At 39.2% G+C, this 23,646-nt stretch overlaps 2 protein-coding genes across 6 annotated transcripts in view; one reads left to right on the top strand and one right to left on the bottom strand.

Moving 5' to 3' along the window:
• LOC140463506 (ubiquitin thioesterase ZRANB1) overlaps positions 1 to 3,559 on the bottom strand; it is a 63,993-nt gene extending 60,434 nt beyond the window's left edge. For 3 of the 5 annotated variants that reach the window (XM_072557549.1, XM_072557552.1, XM_072557551.1), the window contains exon 1: positions 3,379 to 3,559. The gene's annotated coding sequence lies outside the window, so the exon portion shown is untranslated. Of the gene's footprint in view, positions 1 to 3,264 lie in introns of all 5 variants that reach the window. The other 2 variants (XM_072557550.1, XM_072557548.1) reach the window with 2 other exon arrangements.
• A 5,994-nt stretch (positions 3,560 to 9,553) lies between these two features.
• On the top strand, positions 9,554 to 22,558 carry hpdl (4-hydroxyphenylpyruvate dioxygenase-like). Its single transcript, XM_072557546.1, has 5 exons — positions 9,554 to 10,340; positions 11,187 to 11,353; positions 12,938 to 13,089; positions 16,361 to 16,497; positions 18,158 to 22,558. Exons 1-5 carry the CDS (start codon positions 9,718 to 9,720, stop codon positions 18,318 to 18,320), a joined length of 1,242 nt encoding a protein of 413 aa, XP_072413647.1. The 5' UTR covers positions 9,554 to 9,717; the 3' UTR covers positions 18,321 to 22,558.
• Positions 22,559 to 23,646: the final 1,088 nt, after the last annotated feature.

The following is a 23,646-nucleotide window of genomic DNA, read 5'->3' as shown; positions in this document are numbered from 1 at the left end:
ACACTAACCACATAAAATGTCTATGGTATTCTCCATTTTTTAAAAATTCTGACAGATAATTAAAACATACTGTAGCGGAAATCAGTTGACCTGCACATTTTAGGAGTAAAGCTGCAAAACAGAATATCTGGCAAATCGCTTTGTTCTGAAGAGTGGAGTAGCCAAGGTTTATCGCTGGACACCCTCTTTCAAAATTGGAAAACTGACATATCTAGTTCTGGAAAAAAAGTATGCACCCAAAACTATCCTATTTTTATATATATATAGGAACAGTGCTATAGTGAATTCACAATCTCAAATGTGTTAGAAACTTTCCTATTTTAAGAAATGTTTTAATATCACACAAGACAACTTCTATTTATATAAAAAATATGGGGTCCAACACAAACCCACAACATAGAGAGTTCTGTGCTTTAGCATATCACTTTACACTAAGATCTCAGTGTATTGAGAGATGTCCATTAACATTTATTTTATTGCTTTGTTTGCATTCATACTATATTCTCACAATCAGGTTTCCCCTCATTCTACAAATGTACATACAATAGCACTGTTGCTCCTCACAATATGGAAACTACAGCAAACATGGTATCTGATGTAACCTAGCGTGCTGTCGAGAAAACTTTGACTGAGCTCCCACAAATTGACCACGCAAAACAACTTAACTTCCAACTTCCCAAAAAACATTGATAGCTTCACAAGTACATTTTGATCAAAATAAATAATTTTTCAAAGACATTATATAAAGAAAGTAGCAAGGAGTGCATGACAGATATACTTGCTAGCTCTGTTTTCAACTGATCACTGTTTTATCATGAGAGAAGAAATAAAATTTAATTTGTAGATATACTTATGTATTTCAAAGTCACACAATTATTTACTACGTTTTCTTTTGAACCCCATAAAATCCAGAAATCTAAAGCTATTTCTATCAAACTACAATGCAACAGGTTGTATGTTTACAAAAGTCCTTCCATTTGGGAAAGAAAGCTGTTACAATGCACTTGATTTAAAACAGGTTTACAAAGTTAGAAAATTACCTCCAAAGAAACTTTACTTCTGCTTTAGCTTTGTCAAGCAGCTTTCCATCAACTGTTTTAGAGGTAGTACTAACCAACCAAGTATGACATTACTTTAATTAGGCCACAACTCAGACAAAAATAACTCAAAAAATGAGCTTTAACACAGTAAACCTTTCAGACACTTAACCAATTAATGCTGCAATAGCGACTATTGTTACAGAAAAGAATTACTTCACCAAAATACCACAAGTAGTTTTGAAACCCTATTTATAAAGTGTTACATATTGTTTATGTTTCTTAAATATTACACCTTGCATGATTATTAAAGCACTATTGGAACTGGCAAACTTCTTTACAAGCTAGCTTAAATCAAAATTTAACTTATAGTACATTAGACAACATTACATTTTAACTTGTATTTTGTAAGATTCCTCAAAGTGAGGAAGATTTAAAATACCTCGAGTCGAAGAAAACATAAGCAAGGGAAAACAAACAATGGAAAAATAACAACCAAAAATTTGATTATCATTTTGGAACCATGAAGGTAGGTAGCAAAATTCAATCTCATTTCCACCCATATTCATAAACATGCAATATCCAGTAGTCACATACTGATCAGCAGGATTCAGGTTGTTCATTTTTCTTTTCATGGCCTCGGCATAAGGAAGATAACTATAACAGCCACTACTCTAATTAAACCAAATTAGAAGTAGTACTATCCTAAACAAAAAAATTCAACCTCACACCGAAACGTTTAATCCAATTTAATCACAATGCACAGAACACCAAGTACACAGAATCCATTATGGAATATTCAAATCAGCCCTTGTGTGTGGAACTTTACGATACAACATACAAGTTCAAAATGTTTTGACTAAGCTGAACATCAATAATATTATAAACCTAGAAAACAGTACCACACTATTCTGTACAGTTTTCACTTCAGAAATCCTTTAAGACTAAAAACATGGCACTTCATTACTAAACAATATTCTAAGTAGTTAGCAATTAACTTTATCAGGAAAGTACAAGCTTCACAGTTTGATATGAAAGCAAAGCTCTCAGAAAGCAGAACCAAACACTCATTTATTAGCAAGAAGCTGAATATATTAATGAGTGGAAGGAAGGGACCAGTTGCAGTCTTTAGCAAGAATAAAATTACATCTGCTGGCGACACAAGCTGGATGCCTTGGTTTAGTCAAGGTTTTAAAAATATTGTAGTAAACATCAACAGGAAGGTTCTAAGTGCCCAAACAGTCTATACCTGAACTGTGTGACTAAAATATTTGTTTATTGTCAAATTCAAATTATTGAAAAGCGCAATGTGAGAATGTAGAATTTAAAACATAATTATGTAATTTTTAAATAAAATAGTCATTCTGGAATAATTGAACTGCAACTCTGAACTTAGAGAAGAATTGGGAAAGCAAAAATAAATTGATAAATTATGGCTTAAACATGTTAAAAAACAATTTATACATTTACTTAACCCCCCCCCCCACTAATTCTGAACAAAAATTTCATAATAGATGGCAACTGTAAAATCAACAAACAGGCCTCAACAAAGATAGCACTCATAAACATGGAATGATGGCCACGTTACAAAATAAACTGCTACAAAGTCACACAGTTAGAAATGTTTTACTTTTTGGCCATGGAGATTATACCATAAAAATAAGGGTTTCAACAATAAAGACGAAATGCAGTTTGATTTCTTGTTTGTACAGAGTTCTGTTAGCAAACATTCGTACTGTTCATTCGAGGTAAATTAAGTGTCATAAACGTGGCACTGGGTCTGGATAAAATGCAATTGGAAACAGAACCCCAAAAAAAGGGAAAGTTATGCCAAGTCAGGTACAGTGCGTATAATTTCCTGTATCGGAACATCAGTTTTAGCTTTAGAAAGCCACAATTAGTTTGAAAAAACATCCAGCCTGCTACAATAATAGGAAACTTCAGCTTCTAAACCAGATTTAAGAGAATACTAAATTTCTTCATGCACCGTACGAAATAGGAAACCGACTCATTTCGCCCCCCAAAACTTCACCATACCGGCTTCGCAGCTACTTCAGCTAAACTTTTGAAAACTCTACGTGCACCTTTACCTAATAAATAAGTTTTGCTAGGGTTGAAGCAAAGATTGCACAACAGATCAAGAGGAGCTGCACTTCCCACAAAATGCTTTTAAAGAAAGGAGGCAGATTTGTCTTAACGCTGACTTCACACTTCCAAAGGAGCGGACCTGTATTGATCCGAGACGGGCTGTGTCCTTCCTTGCCACTTCGCGCAGAATAAATTCAGCAGCACGGTTAGTGCTGCGGTATCTTTTTTTTCGTGACTGACCACCAGCAATTACCTAAATCCAGATCTCAGGCACCGGCCTGACATTCATCTGCGCTGGGGCTACACCTCCATTCCACCGCCGCCGTCGTTGCCCCATCTCGTTTACGATTAGTGTTAGGAGGGACTGCATACAACAAACAGACCTTCTCCTCCACCGCCGTTCCAGTCGATTTCACTTCTTTACCCCCCCTCCCCTTCCCACCCCTCCCCCGCAGCCCCCCCCCACCCCTCCGCTCTTTCCCTTACATGGTGGCCGGGTCAAATAAGAAGAAATCCCACATTCCCCCTCCCCCTCTACCCGGCTCACTCCCGCCGCACCTCACCCCGTCCAAACGGCAACCTCCAGCTTCCACCCGTCTCCCCACCCTCCCCCACCCTCCCCAAGCCTCTTCTCTTTTTTTTTGCTCTTTATGACATTTTTTTTCCCCCCTTTCTTTTCTCAGGCTTCTCCGTTCGACTCTAATGGCGACGGCAAAGACAACATCGGACAAAGTTTGCTGGGATATTTAAAACGTCACTCCGCAACACGCGCCAGCTTGCTGCCCTCATTGGCCGCCGCTCGGGCTCAGGCGTCGGACCAATCGTAGCCGCCGTCCTTGATGTTTTGGAACCGACGTTACCCCGGGTAACCGGGCTGTGACATCATCGCGTCAACAGAACGCTAGGGGCGGGGCGATTAGAACGTCACGTAAACCAACACCGCGCTGCTCTTTGATTAGCCGACCATTACGTCACCTACTACTCCGGACAGAATGCAACTCAGCTGATCAGAGTCGAGAGTGCGGTGCTGGGAAAGTACAGGTTAGGCAGCATCCGAGGAGTAGGAGAATCGACATTTCGGGCAAGAGTCTTTCATAGCAACGAGGCTTAGCCTCGCCTCGCCAGAGTAGCATTTATACTGTTTGTACCATTTAAACGTTAATTGGAGGAAGACACACGTTGAATTCACCAGACTTGGAATTCAGGCTATTTATTTTGGTAGTGACAAGGTGAAGACACGATTAAATAAAGGTTCAATTTTTAAACAGCTATCGGAGCAGAGTAACCTGAGTGCATATGTACGTAAATCATTGAAGGTGGCAAGACATGGTGAGAGAACAGTTAAAGTATACAGCATCGTAGGTTTATTAGTAGAAATACGGAGTACAAAAGCAATGGGGCGGTATAAATTTGTATGGAATGCTAGGTTGGCTTGAACCGAAGTATCACGTACAGTTCTGGGCATGATGCTTCACGAAGTATGTTAAGACAGTAGAAGTTCATAAAATATTAATAAATGCTCCAGGGATGAAGAAGCTCAGTTATGTGGACACATTTGCAAAATTACGAGACACATTTGCAAAATTACGACTGTACTTCTTAGAGAAGAAAATATCGATGAGATTTCATAGAAATATTCAACACCATGAGTCTGGATATAGGAATCTATGGATCTATGTACACAGATCTTTGAGTGTGGCAGTACAAATTCACAGAAATGATCCCATTTGCTTAGTGAACCAGAACTTCACAACTGAGTGCAAAGATTTAAAGAACCATTAGAAAGCTCTGGTTTGCCTACAGAGACAATTGTATCGAGTTTTGATTATCACACTTTCAGAAAGATTTCAATATCTTAGACAGTGAAAGAGATTTACAAGTTCCAGGGTAGAGGAGTTTTAGACTGGAAGAATTGGTTATTCTCCTCAAAGCATTGGTGAATGATGAGTTTTAAGGAAGTGTACTAGATTGTAACAGTTTTAGATAGAGTACAGAAAGAAAAGCTGTTCCCAGTGATGCTACAAGAATGAGTGGACACAGTTTTAAGGTTTTTGGTAAGAGCTGCAGGGAATGACGCTTTTATACAGCAAGTGAAACTAGTTGTGTATGTGGACAGTGGAAGCAGAGATGATCAATGATTTCAAAAGAAAATTAGGCACTCAAAAGTTATCTTGCAGGGCTACAAGCATAGAGCGGAGAAATAGGACTAACTGGATTCTTCTACAGAGAGCAAGCATCTGTTTGACGAATAAATTACCTCCTCCTGTGACATAACTTGGTGATCCAAAGCAAATGATTGCCTTTTATTGCCTTTAACATCCATCCAGACAAAGTTTCAGTTTAACATCTCACATAAAAGACAACAGCATTCCTTCTGCCCTGTATTGAAATGCCAGCTTTGCTTCCTGTACTTAAGCTTTGGAGTTGGAACTTGAACCCATTCCTTGAAATTCAGAAGCCAAACGTTCTATGAATTGAGCCACAGCTGACATGTTGTAGAACCTGATACTGGAGGCTAAGTTAACATTGATGCAAAGCACATAAAATCAGTTTAAGTTCTTACATTAGGGTTGACAACCACCGGTTGGAGATAGTCCTAGATGTTTGACTGATTGGATGTTGCAACTATGTTACAATTTTTTAAAAGTTTTCCCTCATCTAAGCTATCACCTCTCTAACTATCTGCTGCTTTCAATTCTATTATCTTTTCTGGCTATTGTTTACTTATCTGACTCACAAAGAACATTTTCCACATCATAATTATAAATGTAAGTCTATTGTTTAGTTGGCAAATACTATTTGTACAAAATAGTTTCACCTGAAACTGAAAAATACTAACAAATTAAATTTGTTATAAACACATTTCAGTCTTAAAATTCATGATTAATGTGTTGCAAATGTTATTGGTAGGGGGACTCTAACAGTTTTCATAAAGCGGCTTGAATCAACTATTGAAAAGAGTTGATTACATAATGTATATAGGCTGGCATTCTAATATAGAATGAAGTTCAACACTGGCGTCTCTAAATCATAGTATGAAGAGAGTGCTGCATCATCTGAGAAACCACTTTGGTGAGATATAAAATTGAAATGCTATATGTTTGCCTGGGTGAATGTGAAGTATCCCATGTCACTGTTTCAAAGAAGAGCGAAATGTATTAACCAATTTTTTGTCTTCAAACAATTTTTTCAAAATCACATCATTTGTGGACACTTGCTGAACGCAAATTGGCTACATTGTTTCTTACATTACAGTACTGACTACACAATCAAATGACTCTGCCTCCACTGTCTTTTGAGGATGGGTGTTTCAAAGACCTCAAAAAAAAATTCAAATCTCCATCGTAAATTCTCATCTCCTTAATTTTAAACTACATCCCCTAGTTCATGTCTTTCCCACAAATGGAAATATCCTTTAAGCATACATGCAGCCAAGACATCTCAGGGTCTCTTATGTCTCATAGGGTCACCTTTTATATGCAATGCATACAGGCCCAACCCTCCGTATCCCAGGTATCGGTTAAATTAACCTTCTCTAAACTGTTTCTAACTCATCTATATTTTTCCTTGCTGAATAAGAGGAGGTCTTTCCTACTTTTTCCTGCAACTCTTGTAAAAACTAAGGAGACTAAAAGTGCATAGAGTTCTCCAGACGTGGTCTCACTAATGTCCTATACATCTGTAGCAAGACATTCTTTTATACATCATTTCCTTTACAATAAATGACAATAATCTAATCGCCTTCCAACTCACTTGGTGTACCTACATATTAACTTTGTGACTCATGAACCAAGACAGCCAGATCTCTCTATTTCACAGTTCTGCAACCACACACCATTTTAGTAAAATGCTCATCGCCAAAGTGAACAAGTTCACATTTTCCATCATGAAAGGAAAAATCACTATATTCCTATTGGACCATAGTCTTGCCCTCTCACTCGAGTGGCACGACTGTTGGTGGCTTAACCTGAGGGTCACCATGCCTCAAGTGAGGGGCAAAGATTGAGGAGTGTCCTTCATGGTAACCTCAGTTGGTCATCTTCCTGCTGGTGTTCAAACTTTAAGTTTTTATAGATCAATCTAGCACAGCCTTCAAGATATTCAATGGCACAGACTTCACTGCTCTCTTTAGAAGAGAATTCCATAGCCTAACAATCCTCATCTCTATCTTAAGTAGAAGAATTCATTTAAACCAAGTCCCTTGTTCTAGAGTAAACATTCCCTGAATATCTTAGCTCCCTTACAATTTTACATGTTTCAAGAAGATCACCTCTCATTATACTGAATTCTCCTCAAAGTATCTCTAAAAAATAAACTTTTTTTCTCAGGAATCAACCTAGTGGACCCTCTCTTAGCCGTTTCCAAAGCAGGTGTGTCCTTTCTTAAGTAAGGAGACTATAAACTTTATTTTTCTTATTAATTTATGGGATCTGAGTGCCATTGGTTGCCTATGCATAGTTGCCCTCAAGGTGGAGGAAGTGAGTTGCTTTCCTGTATTACTACAATCCTTGGGATGTATGTACACCCACAATGCTCTTACTCTGTACTACGTGTGTAGCAAGACTTCTCTATTTTTACATTCAATGTTCTTTGCAATAAAGGCCAAGATTCTATTTGCTTTCCAAACTACTTGTTGTACCTACATGTCAACCTTTAATGATACAAGAATATCCAGACCCATCTTCACTGTATCATTACAGTCTACCTTCATTTAAATAATATTATGCTTTTCCATTCTTCCAGCTAAATTGGATAACCTCATTTTCAATCATTATATTTCATCTGCCATATTTTTGCCTACCCACTCAACCTTTCTCTTTACAACTTTCTTTTCTACCTAACATGTAAATATAGCTACAATAGTCAATTCCTTCATGCAACTAATCTAAATTGTAAATAATCAAGGCCCCAGTACTCATCCCTGCTGCATTTTGTTTTTACACTTTATCAACCTCAAAACCGAACATTTAACTTACTGTTTACAGCTAACTAACCAATTCTCTATCCATTCTAATAAAACACCACAATGTCTTATGCTAGAACCTCATACATGGTACCTTAAATGAATCCCTTTCGGAAACCCAAATGCACTACACCTACAGTTCCCCTTTATCCACCTTGCTTATGACATACTTAAAAAAGCTAATAAATTCTGCAAACAATTTCCACTCACTCAAAACCACATTTCTCTGCCTGTGTATTACCGTTTTCTAAACATCTTAATAATGTTTCCAGCAACTTCTCAATGAGAGATGTTAGACTAACCAGCTTTTAATTTCCTGTTTAGACTCCCTTCTTTCTTGAATATAGGTGTTATTATTGCCATTTTGTAACCCAAAGAAAAATAGTTTCTTGGAAAAACATGTTATTTAGCTTCATATTTGCTTTTTATGTACTTGTAGAAGTTTTTATTGTCCAAGTTTACCTTTCTTGCTGATTTTGTCTCATATGCAATTCCTTAGTTTATGATAAAGAATATTGTTAAAATGGAATACAGGGAGAAATAAGAAATGTTAAAGATTAAAATAAAAAGTACTATCAGAATGGCGGCTACAGACTAGATATTGATAGAATGGTTGTGTTACCTTCCAACACTGAAATCTGGAAAATGCCAGCTTAAGTTTCTCACTCCTCTTTTAAGCCAAATCTTCAAACCCAGTTCTTTCAACAAATATTTGAATAACATTGTTATCGTTTTCATATTTGACTTGGCATTCATTATTTATCATTAAGTTGCTTTGAAACAAATTTGAGATGGCAATATAGTTCAGAAATAGCATCTTGTAAGTCTGCAAAGCAGAACTGCCACTCACCAGGGCCTCTGAAGACGACTGCCTCGCCCCCCAAACCAAACCTGGAGCCCGCCCCTAAATCCACACCACGCCCCTTTCCCAAACCCCATCTTCAGAGAGCGTTAGATTTGTTTAAAGTTAAAAAATACACAATATCAGGTTATAGTCCAACAGGTTTATTTGGAAGCACTAGCTTTCGGAGTTGAAGGACCAGGCGCTCAGAAAGTTAGTGCTTCCAAATAAACCTGTTGGACAATGACCTGGTGTTGTGTGATTTTTAACTTTGTCCACCCCAGTCCAACATCAGCACCTCCACATCACAGAGTGGATAACACCGCCCACTTTCCTCCAAACTCCGCGCCTCACCCCGGGCCCCGCCTCCTACCGAAGAGAAAAGGCTCGATGCCTCGCTACTCTCCCACAGGTGCCGTCCATCACAAAGGGAAGCGCCCCGCCCCCTCGCAGCGTCGGGATTTACACCAGCAACCAAAGCCCCGCCCTGCAGCGCTACACACCCCGCCCCTTTGCCACAAGGCCCCGCCCACCCATCGAAATCCCGCCCCTCATTGCGCGGGGCGATCCTCGCCCTTTGCTCCAAGCCCCGCCCCTTCCTCACCCCTTGACAAAACCACCCCAAGGGGACCGAGGATCTATTTCCCTATTCCGTGGCACACAACACTCCCCTCCCCCGAGAAGTCAGTCCGCAAAAGTCCTGGTGACACCACTTCCAGGCTCTGCCTCCACTTGCTAATCCCTGGGGCCAAGTCCCTAAGCCCCTCCCACAGGTGTCCCCCGCGGTGATGGCGGTGCAGCTTCAGCGGTTGTCCCACATCGCCCTTCACGTGCGCGATAGCGAGCGCCTAGCGCGCGACCTCTTGCGCCGTTTCCGTTTCCAGCTGTGCGGCACGCGGGTGACAGAGCGGGCTAAGCAGATCGCTCTGAGGAGAGGCTCCGCTGTCTTCGTGGTGAACGAGAGCCGGGTCGGCGAGCGCTCGGAGCCCGGGGGCCTCCTGTACGATGTGGTTCCGGCCCAGGCGGTGGACAGCGCCTGTAACGTGTCCTTCGAGGTGAAGGATGTGGAGCGGGCGACGCTGCGGTTGCACCGCCTGGGCTGCCAGGTCGTTGTCCCGCCGAGGCCGGTGGAGGATGAGCTGGGCTGGGTCACCTACTCGGTGGTGCGCTCAGTGGTGGGCAATATCTCACACACTCTGATCGACCGGAGCGGTTACCGTGGGGAGTTCCTGCCCGGATTCGTGCAGCCGCCTTGCCCCGGGGACTGGGCTGAAGAGCGGGAGGTGTCCGGGGGGCCGGTAGCCATCAGCCATTTCGATCACATCACCTACGCGTGTCCCCGGCGGCAGAGCGTTCAGATCATGGACTGGTACCGCCGCTGCTTCGGCTTCCAGCGCTTCCTTGTCAACCGGTCAGTGCAGGGCCTTTTTGTTTTACTTCGGGAAAGGAGGAGCGGCCTCCGGCTAACTAACTTAGAAACGCAGCGACCGTTATTTCGACAATCTCATTCGCTGCAGAGCGGACCAAGTTTCTTCTTTTCACTCGTCCTCCTCCTCCGACCTCTTTACAGCATAAAAACTACAGTTTGCCGGCACCTTTCAGTTATGCAGTCTCACTAGATATGAGCTGTCAGACCCGCTGAGTTTCTCCAACACTTTTCTTTTTGTTAACTGTTTCAAGACATGAGTCACTTACACAAGTAATGACCATTTACACGTGACCAGCTGTATCTGCCGTTGTTAGTTAGCTTCCTGCCCGTTGCCAAGACATTTGTGAGCATCCCCTCTGCTGTCTAAATCTTGATTTTACAGATGTTTTTGTTCTTGCTGCCTGCGTTATGGTATCTACCCTGGGCTGTTTCCATAGCACTGGCGGGTGAAGTCCATGACAAAAGCCATTTTGCCACCAGTGCTGTTCACTACACGTAAGAGACTTTAAAGGCAATGCTCATTGTTCAGTGGTTTCTTAGTTGTCTGGTACTGGTCTACCTTTTTATTCACCATAAGAACTGCCACATCTATTGATATTCTAACATCCTTTCCATTATCTCTCCCTATTTATTTTCTCACCCTCTGAATGAGATTCCTTTTTTATTTAAAGATGCTATATAAATGCAAATTGTATTTGTTGGAGAATGTAATTTTACAATTGACACTATTCTGAATAATTTTGATTAAAATACAATCTGAAGTTCTTAAGAGTATTTTCACTTGATTTAATTTAAAATATGTTGGTTTTGATTTTGCTGAGTTTACAGAAGTGAAGATCTAAATCACGGTTACGTCATTGAAGGAAATAATGTTGGTCTGCGCTTAACTGCTATGGAGTATTGGAAATGCAGTGAGGTTGGCATGTCCATGCCTACAAATGGACAGCAGAAATTGGACTGCAAATTTGTGATAGCTGAGTCCTTAGCCAGTCAAGGTACAGTGCTTTTAATAATGTGGATACCTGAGTAATCTTCTCAGGCTCAACATACTTGTGTTTATTGTATGTATACATGTTTAAGCACTATCATTGCTTTAAAAGTAGGGACACATTTGTTCTTCACTATCTTTTATAATGCTAATTTTAAACTTTTCATTGATCAAAGTTTTGAGACCTTTTGTTTTTCTTTACCTATGTGAGCTATCAGTAGTAATGGATCAATTCTCATAGGTGTGTATAATCTTTCAGAGAAAGTGCTGCAACATTGTCTCTGACCTTCCACCATCCCACCCCTCCAAAAGAGAGGATTTTTTGCCTCCAATTATTGTAATCCAAATGCTTCCATGCTGGTTCTCACCTAATGTAATGTATGCCAGTACCATTTTTCTATTCAATGTCCAGACCATAACTTCCCCCTTTGTGCTATCAAATATTTTGAGACCCTGTTCTACCAGCCCTTTGTATGCTTGCTTTTTCCAGTGCTTGTATGAAAGATACAACAATATGGATTTCTGTCGCTGATTATTGCACAAAGAATTGTGCATCTTCAAGGTTTGTGTAAAGATTTGTATCTCGGGTGCTGAATGTCGTCCTTGTGGGTATGTTTGCAGAGTTAGGAAGTTGATTTACAGATGGTTTCATCCCGTGTCTAGGTGACATTTTCAGTGCTTTGTTACCTTCTGTGAAGCGCTGCTGTACTGTCTTCTGGAATTTATTTGGTTCTGTTTCTGCTGCTTCTGGTTGCCGGTTCCAGTTGTTCGTTGTAGTTGTTCGATGTATTGCATCTAGGTCTAACTGCTTGTTGATAGTCAGTGGATGAGTGCCATGCTTCTAGGAATTCTCTGGCTGTCTTCTGTATGGTTTGTGCTATGATCGTTGTGTTATCCCAGGCGAATTTGTGGTCCCTGTGTGTCATCTTTGTGTATGGCTACTAGGGACAGCTGGCTGTGGACTAATGTAATTTACAAGATTCCATGCAAAGACTGCACGAAACACGATATATGGAAAACAGGCAGACAATTAACAATCCACATCCATTAACACCAACTAGCCACTAAACGCCATGACCAGCTGTCCCTAATAGCCATACACACAGATGACAGTTACCACAAATTCAACTAGGACAAGCCAAACAGAGGACAGCCAGAGCATTTCGAGAAGCGTGGCACTCATCCACAGACTCCATCAACAAGCACATAGACCTAGACCCAATATACCGGCCGCTACAATAAACAATCAGAAGAAGCAGAAACGGAACCAAATAAATTCCATAAGAGACAGTACAGCAGCGCTTCACAGGACGCTGTAAAGTATTGTAGGTGTCACCTAGACAGGGGATGAAAAGTCCGCAAATCAACTTCCTGGCTTGGCGAACATACCCATAAGCACGAGAACTAATCCTTTTGGAATCAACTGCATTCTGTAATGCTTGTATATTGATTGATCTTTCAATTTGAAATAAATTTCTAAACAGTGAAATGAGGATAACAATTAGTATGGCTCAGTGATTTATAGATTGATGTAAGGAATATGAAAATAAGTTGTTAGGTATCTTTCACAAATAATTTGTTTGTGTTTTAGGTAAAAATCAAATTGACACATTTTTAGATCAGCACCATGGAGCTGGGATACAGCATGTGGGCTTGTACACGACTGACATAGTTTCAACTTGCAAGTTCCTTACAGATGCTGGAGTTCAGTTTTTCTGTCCCCCTTCTGCATATTACAATGAGGTACTGCAGCAGTGCTAGTTCAACAGTTTTGATCTGTAAAGGAAATTAAATTGAATTGCAGTGTCAAAAGATAATGTTTAATAATAGTAATACTATTGTCTATCTAAAATCAATTTTGAGTGGTGCTGAAGCACCTAATGATAATGTTACCTTTAGTATTCCAAATTATATTTGTGACTTTCAACTGAGTTGATATGATAATTTGGGTTTGCACTGACTGCCTAGAATGTTAAAAATTTGAATAAGATCACAAGTCAGACGTCACCAGGTTATGGTCCGACAGATTTATTTGTAATCACAAACTTTTGGAGCATTGCCCCTTCACCTGATAATAAACCTGTTGGACTGTAACCTGGTGTCGTCTGATTTTTGATCTTGTCCACCCCAGTCCAACACTGGCATCTCCACATCAAAAGTTGAATAAACATCTACTCCTGAACTCTTTACTAAAAGTGGAAGAGGAACTTCTTAAAATTAGAGTTTTCAGACAGCATGCTTGTTGAAATCACTGATTTGCCACAGATGTGGCTGTGGATAAACTTATTTTTCTATACAATAATTTTATCATTGCTCATTGTTTGAGCTTCCTTGCTTTCTTCTGACCTATAGGTGTAATTATGTTTCATTGAGCTGATTATAATGACCGCTCCCTACTCCATGCAGTTTTTGATTTTATTGTCACATGTATTTTAGAGTAAAAATATAATAAAGTGAAAAGCCACTTTTCACCACAAAGTGGTGGTGTTTTGAATAATTTAAGACTAAGGAAAAAAGACTCTCTCCAAACTACATCTATCAGTCCTGAGCCAGCTCATCACCGTCAACGACCCCTGTGCTGCTATACCTCCACTACCACTTTGCCGCTGTCTACAACAGATCTAATCAACATTTGAAGTGGATGATCCTCAAGCACCAACTTTGCCATTTGGCTGATACTCCTCCGCCATTGGTGTTAGTCCAGCTCAGGCAATGTCAGAGTTCTGTCGCTTGCTGATGGACCTACCTCATCAACACTGTTGTAATGTCCTTCCATCACCGCCAGTACTGAAGCCAATGAAGACTCCATCTGATCCTGGGCCTGCCTTGCTGACGTCACCTCTGCCAATGTAGCGGCTGACAATTCCTGATCCAGAAAAGTAATTAGGGGCTCACTCTCCTCCATACTGGGCCCACTCAAGGTCCATGGCAGGTATGCTGAAGCCTGGTAGTGCATACCATTTTACAGATAAGCAGAAACCAAGGGAGTAGAGTGTGCGCAGTTGAGAGAAATAAAAGGAAGTCTGGTATTTCTTTTAGTAAAATATAATCATTAAAATATGCTGAAAATACTAATATTGGGGTCACTTGCCCTTTCACTTTGTTTATAATCAAGAAAACAATCTCATATTTGAATTCCAACTTAACATCTGATTAACTTTGGAAAGCACTGCTTTGAGTTATTTAATACTACAAAACAAAAATGGAGAATGAAAAAGCTTATACTAGAACTAATTGGCATGCTGCTAGTGCATTCTTGTTAATCTAATGCTGAATAATTTATTGTGGTTACAAAGGGTTACACAGAACTTCCATTCATTAATGCTTATTGATGTCAATCATTTCTGTTCGAATGTAAAGATTTTAAAGATTGTGTTTTCTTGCTAATCATAAGCTGGATTGTAATTGAGCTTATAAAAAAAATGAAAGTACTGAATCTATGTGTGGCTTTGGATTTTTCATAACAACTTGGTCTAATATGTGCATTTTCAATATCTCCAAACATAAGGCAAGACTCTAACTTGGGAAAGTTTGTTTTACTTAAGTATTTTTTGATTGATTAATTAATTCATTCATTGTTGTCAAGATGAAAACCAGAGCGAAATACAGTTCAGAATTTTTTATATTTCAGTTTGTGAGTCAGCAATCAAAGCATGATGTCCACCTCCATGTTTGTATTGTCAAGAATGGAATTATCAATCATTTTTTGTAAATCTGTATATAGTAAATTGGTTGATATTGCTAAGTCTTCAGTAATTGAGGGAGCCAGTGATCTATGATCACCCGGATTGCTTGGGCAGTGAGGTTGCTCTACTTATCCACTAGCTCTTTAACAAACACACCAGAAGAAGATTTTGTAAATACAGAGACTCATTCCTTTAGAATTTGCTTGTTTTTGAAGAAATAAACTTTTTGAAAAAAAAGCTTAGACTTGCGAGAGATACAAGAGGTAATCTTTCCCTTTTCTGATCTTGCAATGAATTAAAAGTTAGTCTACTATATTAATAATAATAGACTCTAAACTAGCTCACTTGTACAGCATTAGAAGTGGTGTCATTTCTGTTTGATTCTTTTTGTCTGATTGAAGAGCCACATTGATGATTACCTTCTCACACTGCAGATCCCCTGGAGAAGTTGTAGTGCTGAAAGTGACATCAAACACCACAAACTGCTACATAAAAAGCTCTAAAATATTTTTCTGAGTAGCTGCATGTATGATGAATAGCAAGTGATATTGCTTTGCTGACTGCAAAATCCAGATCAGTATTTATCATTCCGGATTGCGAAGGCAATGTTTAGTTCAGTCAGACCACATGGACATGTGAAGTATGCTGCCTTAGTTTTGATTAGATGTCCTCTATATTAATTATGCTGGCAAGATTAAATAAAACGCAGATAGAAAATATCTTTGCAAAAGACACTTCTGCACACGAACAGTTCTTTTTCAAAATAAGTGAAAATCAGATGTGAAACCTGTCATTCCCTACTCTTAAATATACTACCCTATAACATGCAAACACCACCACATATTTTTCATCTATGAGTACCTATCTCGCATAGGACAGCAACTGAAAAGTAGTGGAACAATATTAATGTTCTTGAGATATACAATTGCATATACTTCTGTTCTTAATTTCTTCACATCTGTGGACTTAACCATCTTTCCTATACCTTATTGAGGAACGAGTGACCCGTAGATGCTATAAGTACAGGTTTGATACTTTTCAAAAGATCCACTAATTTAGAAACTAATTTATTTGAAAATACACAACAGTTGGTTGGAAAATAAAACTTGTTTGCAAATAAACTAGTTTCTAAATTAGTGGATGTTCCCACGTTTTGAAAAGTATCAAACTAGCTGTAAGGTTCACTATTTATAGTATTAAATACATCTAACAGTTAACTGTTTTAGTTTGTTTTAGCCCCATTTTTAATTTTTGCACTTGAATCTAATATCTGTATTCAACAAACTATAAATTGTAAACATCAGTAAATTGTCATGCTTCTTTCACAGACTGAGAAATGGCAGGAGATCATGAAAGCAGGACAAGACCCAGAGTTGCTTTCGCAGTACGGCATTCTTCTGGATTCTGACATAGATGATGAGCATTGGAAAGGAGAAGCCAAGTGTCAGGGACCAGCTAATACAAGGTTTGTTTTCGGGAAACCTTCTGGTCAAGTCAGTCCAGACAATTCAATGAAGTATTGAAAACAATAATCCATAGAATTCTTTTTACGAAGTGCTTTTTGATTTTCATCTTGAGCCAAAATTAAGTTGTGGGTAACCTCCTAATTAAACTCGATGCTTCTGTCCACAGGGCGCAAAATGGCATTAGGACATTCTTGGGTTCTGCTAAATGCCTTCCTGGGTGTTCTGATCATTCAGTGCTTTCCAGGTCAGCAACACCCAGTTTTAAAATCCCCATTTTTAGTTTTGACTCCATCCAAGCCTTGTCTCTCCAGATGTAGCTTCATCTGCGTGTAAAACCTTCTGAAATTTCTGCACTGCATTCTGAGCTCTTGTGCAGCTCCTATTTGTGTCTGCATTATTGAAGAGGATATCTTTAGCTGCATGTACTCTAAACTTGGAATTCCTTCCTTATTCCTCTCCAGCTCACTACCGCTGTCTCTTCCTTTCTGATGCTCTCATATTTCCTCGTGACTTGATAAGTGAGGCATCTTGACACATTCATTTAAAGACGCTATAGAGATGAAATAGTCATTGCAGCAATTGGGATCTTAACAAATGTTTCACGTTGTCATTTGACACATTTGCAACCTGTCATCCTTTAATCAGGTGTCTGAGAAATGTAGTTTTTTAGTTGAATCTCTGAGAGGATGCTTCAATTTACTTTCTCTCCTTTTTAAATAAAAAAGGAACATATTGATGAGCAGAGACCAAATGTTTGCCTATTTACTGATCTTTAAGCAGTGTATGTGTAATGTTAACAAGTTTTGGGAAGATTTGTAGCTCAGGTTGAGGTTCTGAATGTAAGTTTGCTCGCTGAGCTGGAAGGTTTTCAGACGTTTTGTCACCATACTAGGTAACATCATCAGTGAGCCTCCTGTGAAGCACTGGTGGTATCACCCGCATTTTATTGATGTGTTTAAGTTTCCTCTGGTTGGTGATGTCATTTCCTGTGTTAATGTATTTTCTGGTTCTTTTTCTCAGGGGATGGTAAATGGGATCCAAGTCATTGTGTTTGTTGATCTTGTTCTGGTTGAAATGCCGTGCTTCTAGGAATTCTCGCGGATGTCTATGTTTGGCTTGTCAGAGGGTGGATGTGTTGTTCCAGTCGAAGTGTTGTCCTTTCTCATCTGTATGTAAAGATACTAGTGAGAGCAGGTCATGTCTTTTTGTGGCTAGTTGATGTTCATATGTATCCTGGTGGCTAGTTTTCTGCCTGTTTGTCCAATGTAATGTTTTTTCCAGTTCTTGCAAGGTATTTTGTAAATGACATTAGTTTTGCTTGTTGTCTGGAAAGGGACCTTCAAGTTCATTAGCAGCTGTTTTAGTGGGTTTGCGGGCTACCATGATGCCAAGAGGTCTGAGTAGTCTGGCAGTCATTTCCAAGATGCCTTTGATGTAGGGGAGAATGGCTAAGGTTTCTGGACGTGGTTTGCATGCTTGTTTGGGTTTGTTGCTGAGAAATTGGCAGACTGAGTTCATTGGATACCCGTTCTTTTTGAATACACTGTATAGGTGATTTTCCTCTGCTCTTTGTAAATCCTTTGTGCTGCAGTGTGTGGTGGCTCATTGAAATAATGTTCTAATGCTATCTTCACGACCAAAATATTTGTTTTATTACAGATATCTAATGCAAACGTTCACAAAACCAATTTTTTCTGAGGAGACCTTTTTCCTTGAGCTTATTGAACGAAAGGGTGCTTCAGGATTTGGAGAAGGAAATATCCGTGCCCTGTGGAAATCTGTTCAGATTTGCATGGACCAGCAGGAGGACAAAAATTTGTGAAAGAAAGATCAACTAGGAATGGGTAGGCCAATGGTGGCAAACAGCTGAAAACTGCTACATAAAGTGCTGTCCATTGGCCACAATGCTGTCTTGTGGCATGAGGCTTCTACTAGCCACATTACACAGGGGCAAAAAATGTCTTGCATATATGCACTGGAGCAGAAAGAGTGACGCTTACAATACAGTTTAACCAAGCCATTAAAATGTGAAGGGCCTCAGGAATATGTTTACCTAGATTTAATTTTTTCTCAATTTTGCAAAATGCAGGAATTCTCTAACTGTCCTTTCCCTCCCACACTGACTGGAGTGAGCTACACTGCACTTTGGAACTACTGTGGTTTTTATCTTTTATTTTCCTTAGATTCTGTAGTGATTGGATTGAGTCAGCCAAATGGAAGTCAAAGAATATGAGTTCTCTGACTGGCGCTCTTAACCTGGTCCAGTTGGAGACCTGGCTGCCAAATATAAGTAGGGGTATCAGGCGTTCTGTTCACTCTTGGAACTGGCTCTGAACTAGCTGGGCCAGTGTCATACATTATGCACATGTAAATAAACGGTGATTTGGTGAAGGGATACTGGCCTCCGTGGGGCTATTTAGATTGTTAGATTTTTAATCCAACAATGTATTAGTTGTATTCAACACATTTCTGTGTGTTTTCTAATTAATATTTTTTTTCCTATCTCCTTGCAATCAGATATGTTGGCTTGGATTTTTGAGATAATGACAGTAAAACTGTTGGTGTTCGCAGCCATTATGCTGTTGGAATTGGTAGTAACTTCCTGTGTCTGCATGTAACATAAGAAATAGGAGCTGGAATGGGCCATTTGGTCCCTCAAGCCTGCCCAGTGTTTCAAAAAGATTTTCTCAACATCACCCCTCTGAAGTGCCCTCAGAATCTTCTTTGCTTCAATAAGATCACCGATCATTTTTCAAAACTAATGAATAAATGCCTAACCTGTTTAATCATTCTTGATAAGTCAACCCTTTCATGCTCGGAATCAGCCTACTGAATCCCTTTTGAACAGCCTCTGCCAATATATTCTTTTTTAAATAAGTGGGCAAAAACTGTACTCAATACACTGTGTGGTCGATAGTTGTAATAAGACTTCTCTATTTTTAAACTCCAGTCCTTAAACAACAATGGCCAAAATTCAATTTATTGCTTTAATTGCTAGTTTTGAATTTTATGCACAAGGACACCCATATCCCCCTCTGCATATTCTTGGAGACTCAGTTAAATAATCTGTTTTTTGATCCCTCTAACCAGTGTATGCTCTCATACTTCCCTTCATTAAACTCCAAGTTCGAGGCTTTTGCCCACTGGCTTGACCTATTGATATCCCCTTGCAGAATTCTTATGTCTTCATTACAACATACAGTCCTATCTATTTTTGTATTATCATTGAATTTTGATACATTACACTCTGCCCCATCTCTTAAGTCATTAATATAAATGATAAACAATTAAGGGGCTGGGAGTGATCCTTGTGGGACTCTATTAGTTTTGTCTTTCCAAACTGATGATTTTATTTTGGAAAAAAAAACAAAAGAACAACGAATGCTGGAAAATCTTAGCAGGTCTGGCAGCATCTGTTGAGAGAAATCAGAGTTAATATTTCGGATCCACTGACCCTTCCTCAGAACTGATGGTAGCTAGTTTTTTATACAGAAGATAGGTTGAGGGTAAGGAGTAAACAATATGTGGAGATAGACCTCACAAAGAGAAAAACAGTTGGACAGACAAAAGGTTGATGACCATCAGCCTGGGAGAATGGATAGTTACTAGTAGGGACAATTAATGGCCAATAACAGGTTTTGTGTAATAGCAGACATTGTGATAACAAGGCCTGCTATGTGGAGTTTGGGGTAAGGACATGGGAGAAGGTGCTACAAACTGAATATTCAGTCCAGAAGGCTGGTGAGTACCCAAGTGGAAAATAAGGTGGTGTTCTTCAACTTGCACTGAGCATTGCAACAAGCCTGAGACAGATGTTGGCCAGGCAACACAGTGGTGTACTGAAGGGGTGGGCAACTGAAAGTTCACGGTCTTTTTTGCAGACAGAACATTGGTGTTCTGCAAAGCGAACACCCAGTCTATGCTTCGTTTCTCCTCATGTAGAGGAGACCATATTGTGAACAGTGACAGCTGTAGACTAGATTGAGTGAAGTACAGTTAAACATGCTGCTTCACCTACAAGGTGTGTTAGGCCCCTAGGATACTGAGGAGGGAGGAAGTAAACAGAGGTGCCACACCTTCTGCATTGCAGAGGAAGGTGTCATGGGGTTGTGGGGATTGTTGGGAGTGAAGAAAGAGTGTACCACGATGTCCTGGAGGGAACAGTCCTTGTGGAAGGCTGATGGGTGGGGGGGTATGTGTGTCTGATGGTGACATCGCACTGGAGTTGGTGATAATAGCGGCTAATTATCCTCTTTATGTGGATGCTGGTGGGATGGTAGGTGAAGACAAGGGGGACCCTATTCCTGAAGAAAGGAGGTGAGGGCTGAAATGTGCAAGATGAGTCAAACTTGGCTGAGGACCCTGTCAACTACAGTGCTCGGGACTCCTTAGTGGAGGAGGAAGGTGGCCATCTCAGATAACCACTTGTCAAAGTTGGCATCATCAGAACAGAGTTGGAGGAACAGGCGCAATGGAATAGAGTCTTGCAGAAGGCAGGGTGTGTGGCTGTATCATCAGTTAGTTTGTAGTGGATATTGGTGCCCTAATTGATAAATTTCAAGACGCTTTGTGCTTTGTTTATAGCTCTGTGCTGGCCTTTTCAATGCTTTATACACTCATACATCCAAGTCATTCTCTTAATTTCTCAATATCCTTTTTTGCAGACTGAAAGAGGTTTTAATTCAGTCAGAGCCTATTGCTTGCACAAAGTTAAAAGTCAGCCTTTTATTCCCTCCTCACAGCTTACTTTCTCATTTAGTTTGTCAGTAAACTTGGGCGTCTTATACGGAGTTCCTTTGTCTAAGCCATTGATAAGCTCCACTGAATGTGCAAGAACAGCCCACAGGATTCCTCCTTTGGTGTTTTCTTCTCTAGCAAAATTGGAATTTTAGCAAAGAAATTGGACCTACATTCCCTATTGGTGCAAGACATAGCTGTGTTCTATATACTGTACTGATCTGAGATATTTTTAAATCATTGTCATCAAGTTGCAGCCTCTCGATTTTAAAAAAAACCCCTCAGGTGGAAAATGTTTTTCCACAATACTTCTCATTGAAAATCATCACAAGGCCTTACCTATTTGACATACTAATTGGAACATTCTAGTTAATGGACTTTTGCCTTAATCCTTTGCGTGCATTTGGAGCACAAACCCAGGTGATTTTTTTTTAATCTAATTAATGTCTTAAGGTTCAAGACTGTTAACCTATTAAATTTGCTACTGTTTAGCCATGTAACTCTGGGTAATGGTTTGCTTTGAGATAATATGAAGATCAGATCTTCATATTAATATGTATTCAGCATGCTTCTCAGAAACTAATGTTCAAGCTTAAAAAAAGACTGAAGACAGCCCTAACCAATTATCTATGGGCTCTCAGATTTTTTGAATATTTCAAAAAAAAAACTGTGCACTTATTAATCTGCAAATTGTGCCTTAATTTATTTTTGATCCATTTTATGATTTTCCAACAACCAATGGATCCCAAAGTGAATACTTCAATTCTGAGTTAATTATTTTTGTATATGTTTCAAACTTTGATAAGTTGTGAATTCAAATGTAAGTTCCTGTTGTCTAGATTTTTGGAAAGGTTTATTTAATTAAAAGTGTACATTTCTTCAAAATAACAGGGTTGATGATTAACACTAAAATATGGAAAAGAGCATCATAAACAAAATTGAATTGGCATTGTGCATTATTGTATTCAGATCTTGTGTTCTATTCAGAAAATTAAATGGTGATTCACATTCATGACTATTTATTGTGAATAAATAAAGGTCTTTGATGGTAACTTGGTCACTTGAGTAAAATTGTTAAATGCCAGTTTCTGTTTATAATGTAATAATTTTTGTGACTACTTGATCATCTTTCTAACTCATTTATTTGTATGTAGCCTATCAGTGTTTCAGCATTCTTTTTCCTAACTCTTGTAGAAATCCCTGAAGCAAAGATATCATTGTTTTCTCTGTACAGAACGTCTCAGAATGTTTGAGACAAAATTGGTGATAGTAGGTTGTGAGTAACAGAATGTGGCAACAGAATAAACAACTTTTAGTTTTGTGTAGGAACATATCCAGCCTTCACTTGGCTTTGGGGCTTTGTGTTTTTTATTCTTGTTGGAATCTGTATAATACCTCACCTCACTTTTGGATCTACTGTATTTCTTAAAAATAATTTCCTTCAAAGTTTTCAATCATAAAACCAGAAACACTCAATGGATTAGCAAGGGAATATGATAATATACTAAGAAGCTACAAGATATTACACAGAGTTTAGAAAATCTTAGGTCATCGTGAGAAGAGTAGAATTTTAGGCACAGCCCAAATACTGCATTATTTTGGAATTAAGGAATTTTTTTTTTAAACTGGCCCTGTATATTTCTGATTAGAAGTTAGCAATACCACCCTTTTATAGAGTCATAGTCATACAGCACAGAAACAGCCCCTTTGATCTAAGCCATCCATGCTGAACATAATCCCACCTGCCTGTTCCTGGCCTAAATCCCTCCAAATCTTTTGCTTTTCATGTATCCATCCAAATGTGAAAACTTTAAGTTATTACAGTCATTATAATTCATCAATATAAAGATTTATTATAGTTTTTTTTTAAAAGTAAGCCTGCAATTCCAGAAGCAGCTGCAAGATGCATACTGCACAAGATCAGGGGACGTATTTGCAGTATGCCCATAAAATCTTATTCTTGAATTCCTCACATGATTTGCCACGTACTTTCCTGCAAGTGGCTGTATCTATTCCACTTTTGTCAGATTAAATGTAGTTTTCTGTAACTTAAATTTTTTACGCTTGTCCTAACTTTATGCCTTCCCATACGGATGTGGTGTAATTGCATTATTTTCACTATCTCCAAAATATTCAAGTACTGCTAATTTATCTGCCTGTCCAGCTTAATTTCTAAATGCTAAATCTAAAGTTGCATCCCATCTGATTAGGCCTGCACCTGCTGGCTTAAAGTTCTCTTGAATGTAGATTAAGAATTTTGTATCTATACCTTTTACATTCTTCGTACCCCAGTTGATATTTAGGCACCTGTTATTGCCCTATTATTTTGGCAGATAAACATTTTCCAACTTGCTCCCACTATGAGGTTTAGTAGATGGCAAGCAATGGAGCAGTTGCTTTTTTGTTTTTGA

Source organism: Chiloscyllium punctatum, chromosome 38 (assembly GCF_047496795.1).
Source record: "Chiloscyllium punctatum isolate Juve2018m chromosome 38, sChiPun1.3, whole genome shotgun sequence".
In the NCBI taxonomy this organism is placed as follows: domain Eukaryota; kingdom Metazoa; phylum Chordata; class Chondrichthyes; order Orectolobiformes; family Hemiscylliidae; genus Chiloscyllium; species Chiloscyllium punctatum.
This window is presented reverse-complemented; position numbering and strand designations above follow the sequence as displayed.

Coding starts and splice junctions, on each gene's coding strand:
- hpdl (XM_072557546.1), top strand. CDS start 9,718: ATGGCGGTGCAGCTTCAGCGGTTGTCCCACATCGCCCTTCACGTGCGC. Junction 10,341..11,186: donor CAGCGCTTCCTTGTCAACCG/GTCAGTGCAGGG, acceptor CTGAGTTTACAG/AAGTGAAGATCTAAATCACG. Junction 16,498..18,157: donor CAGGGACCAGCTAATACAAG/GTTTGTTTTCGG, acceptor GTTTTATTACAG/ATATCTAATGCAAACGTTCA.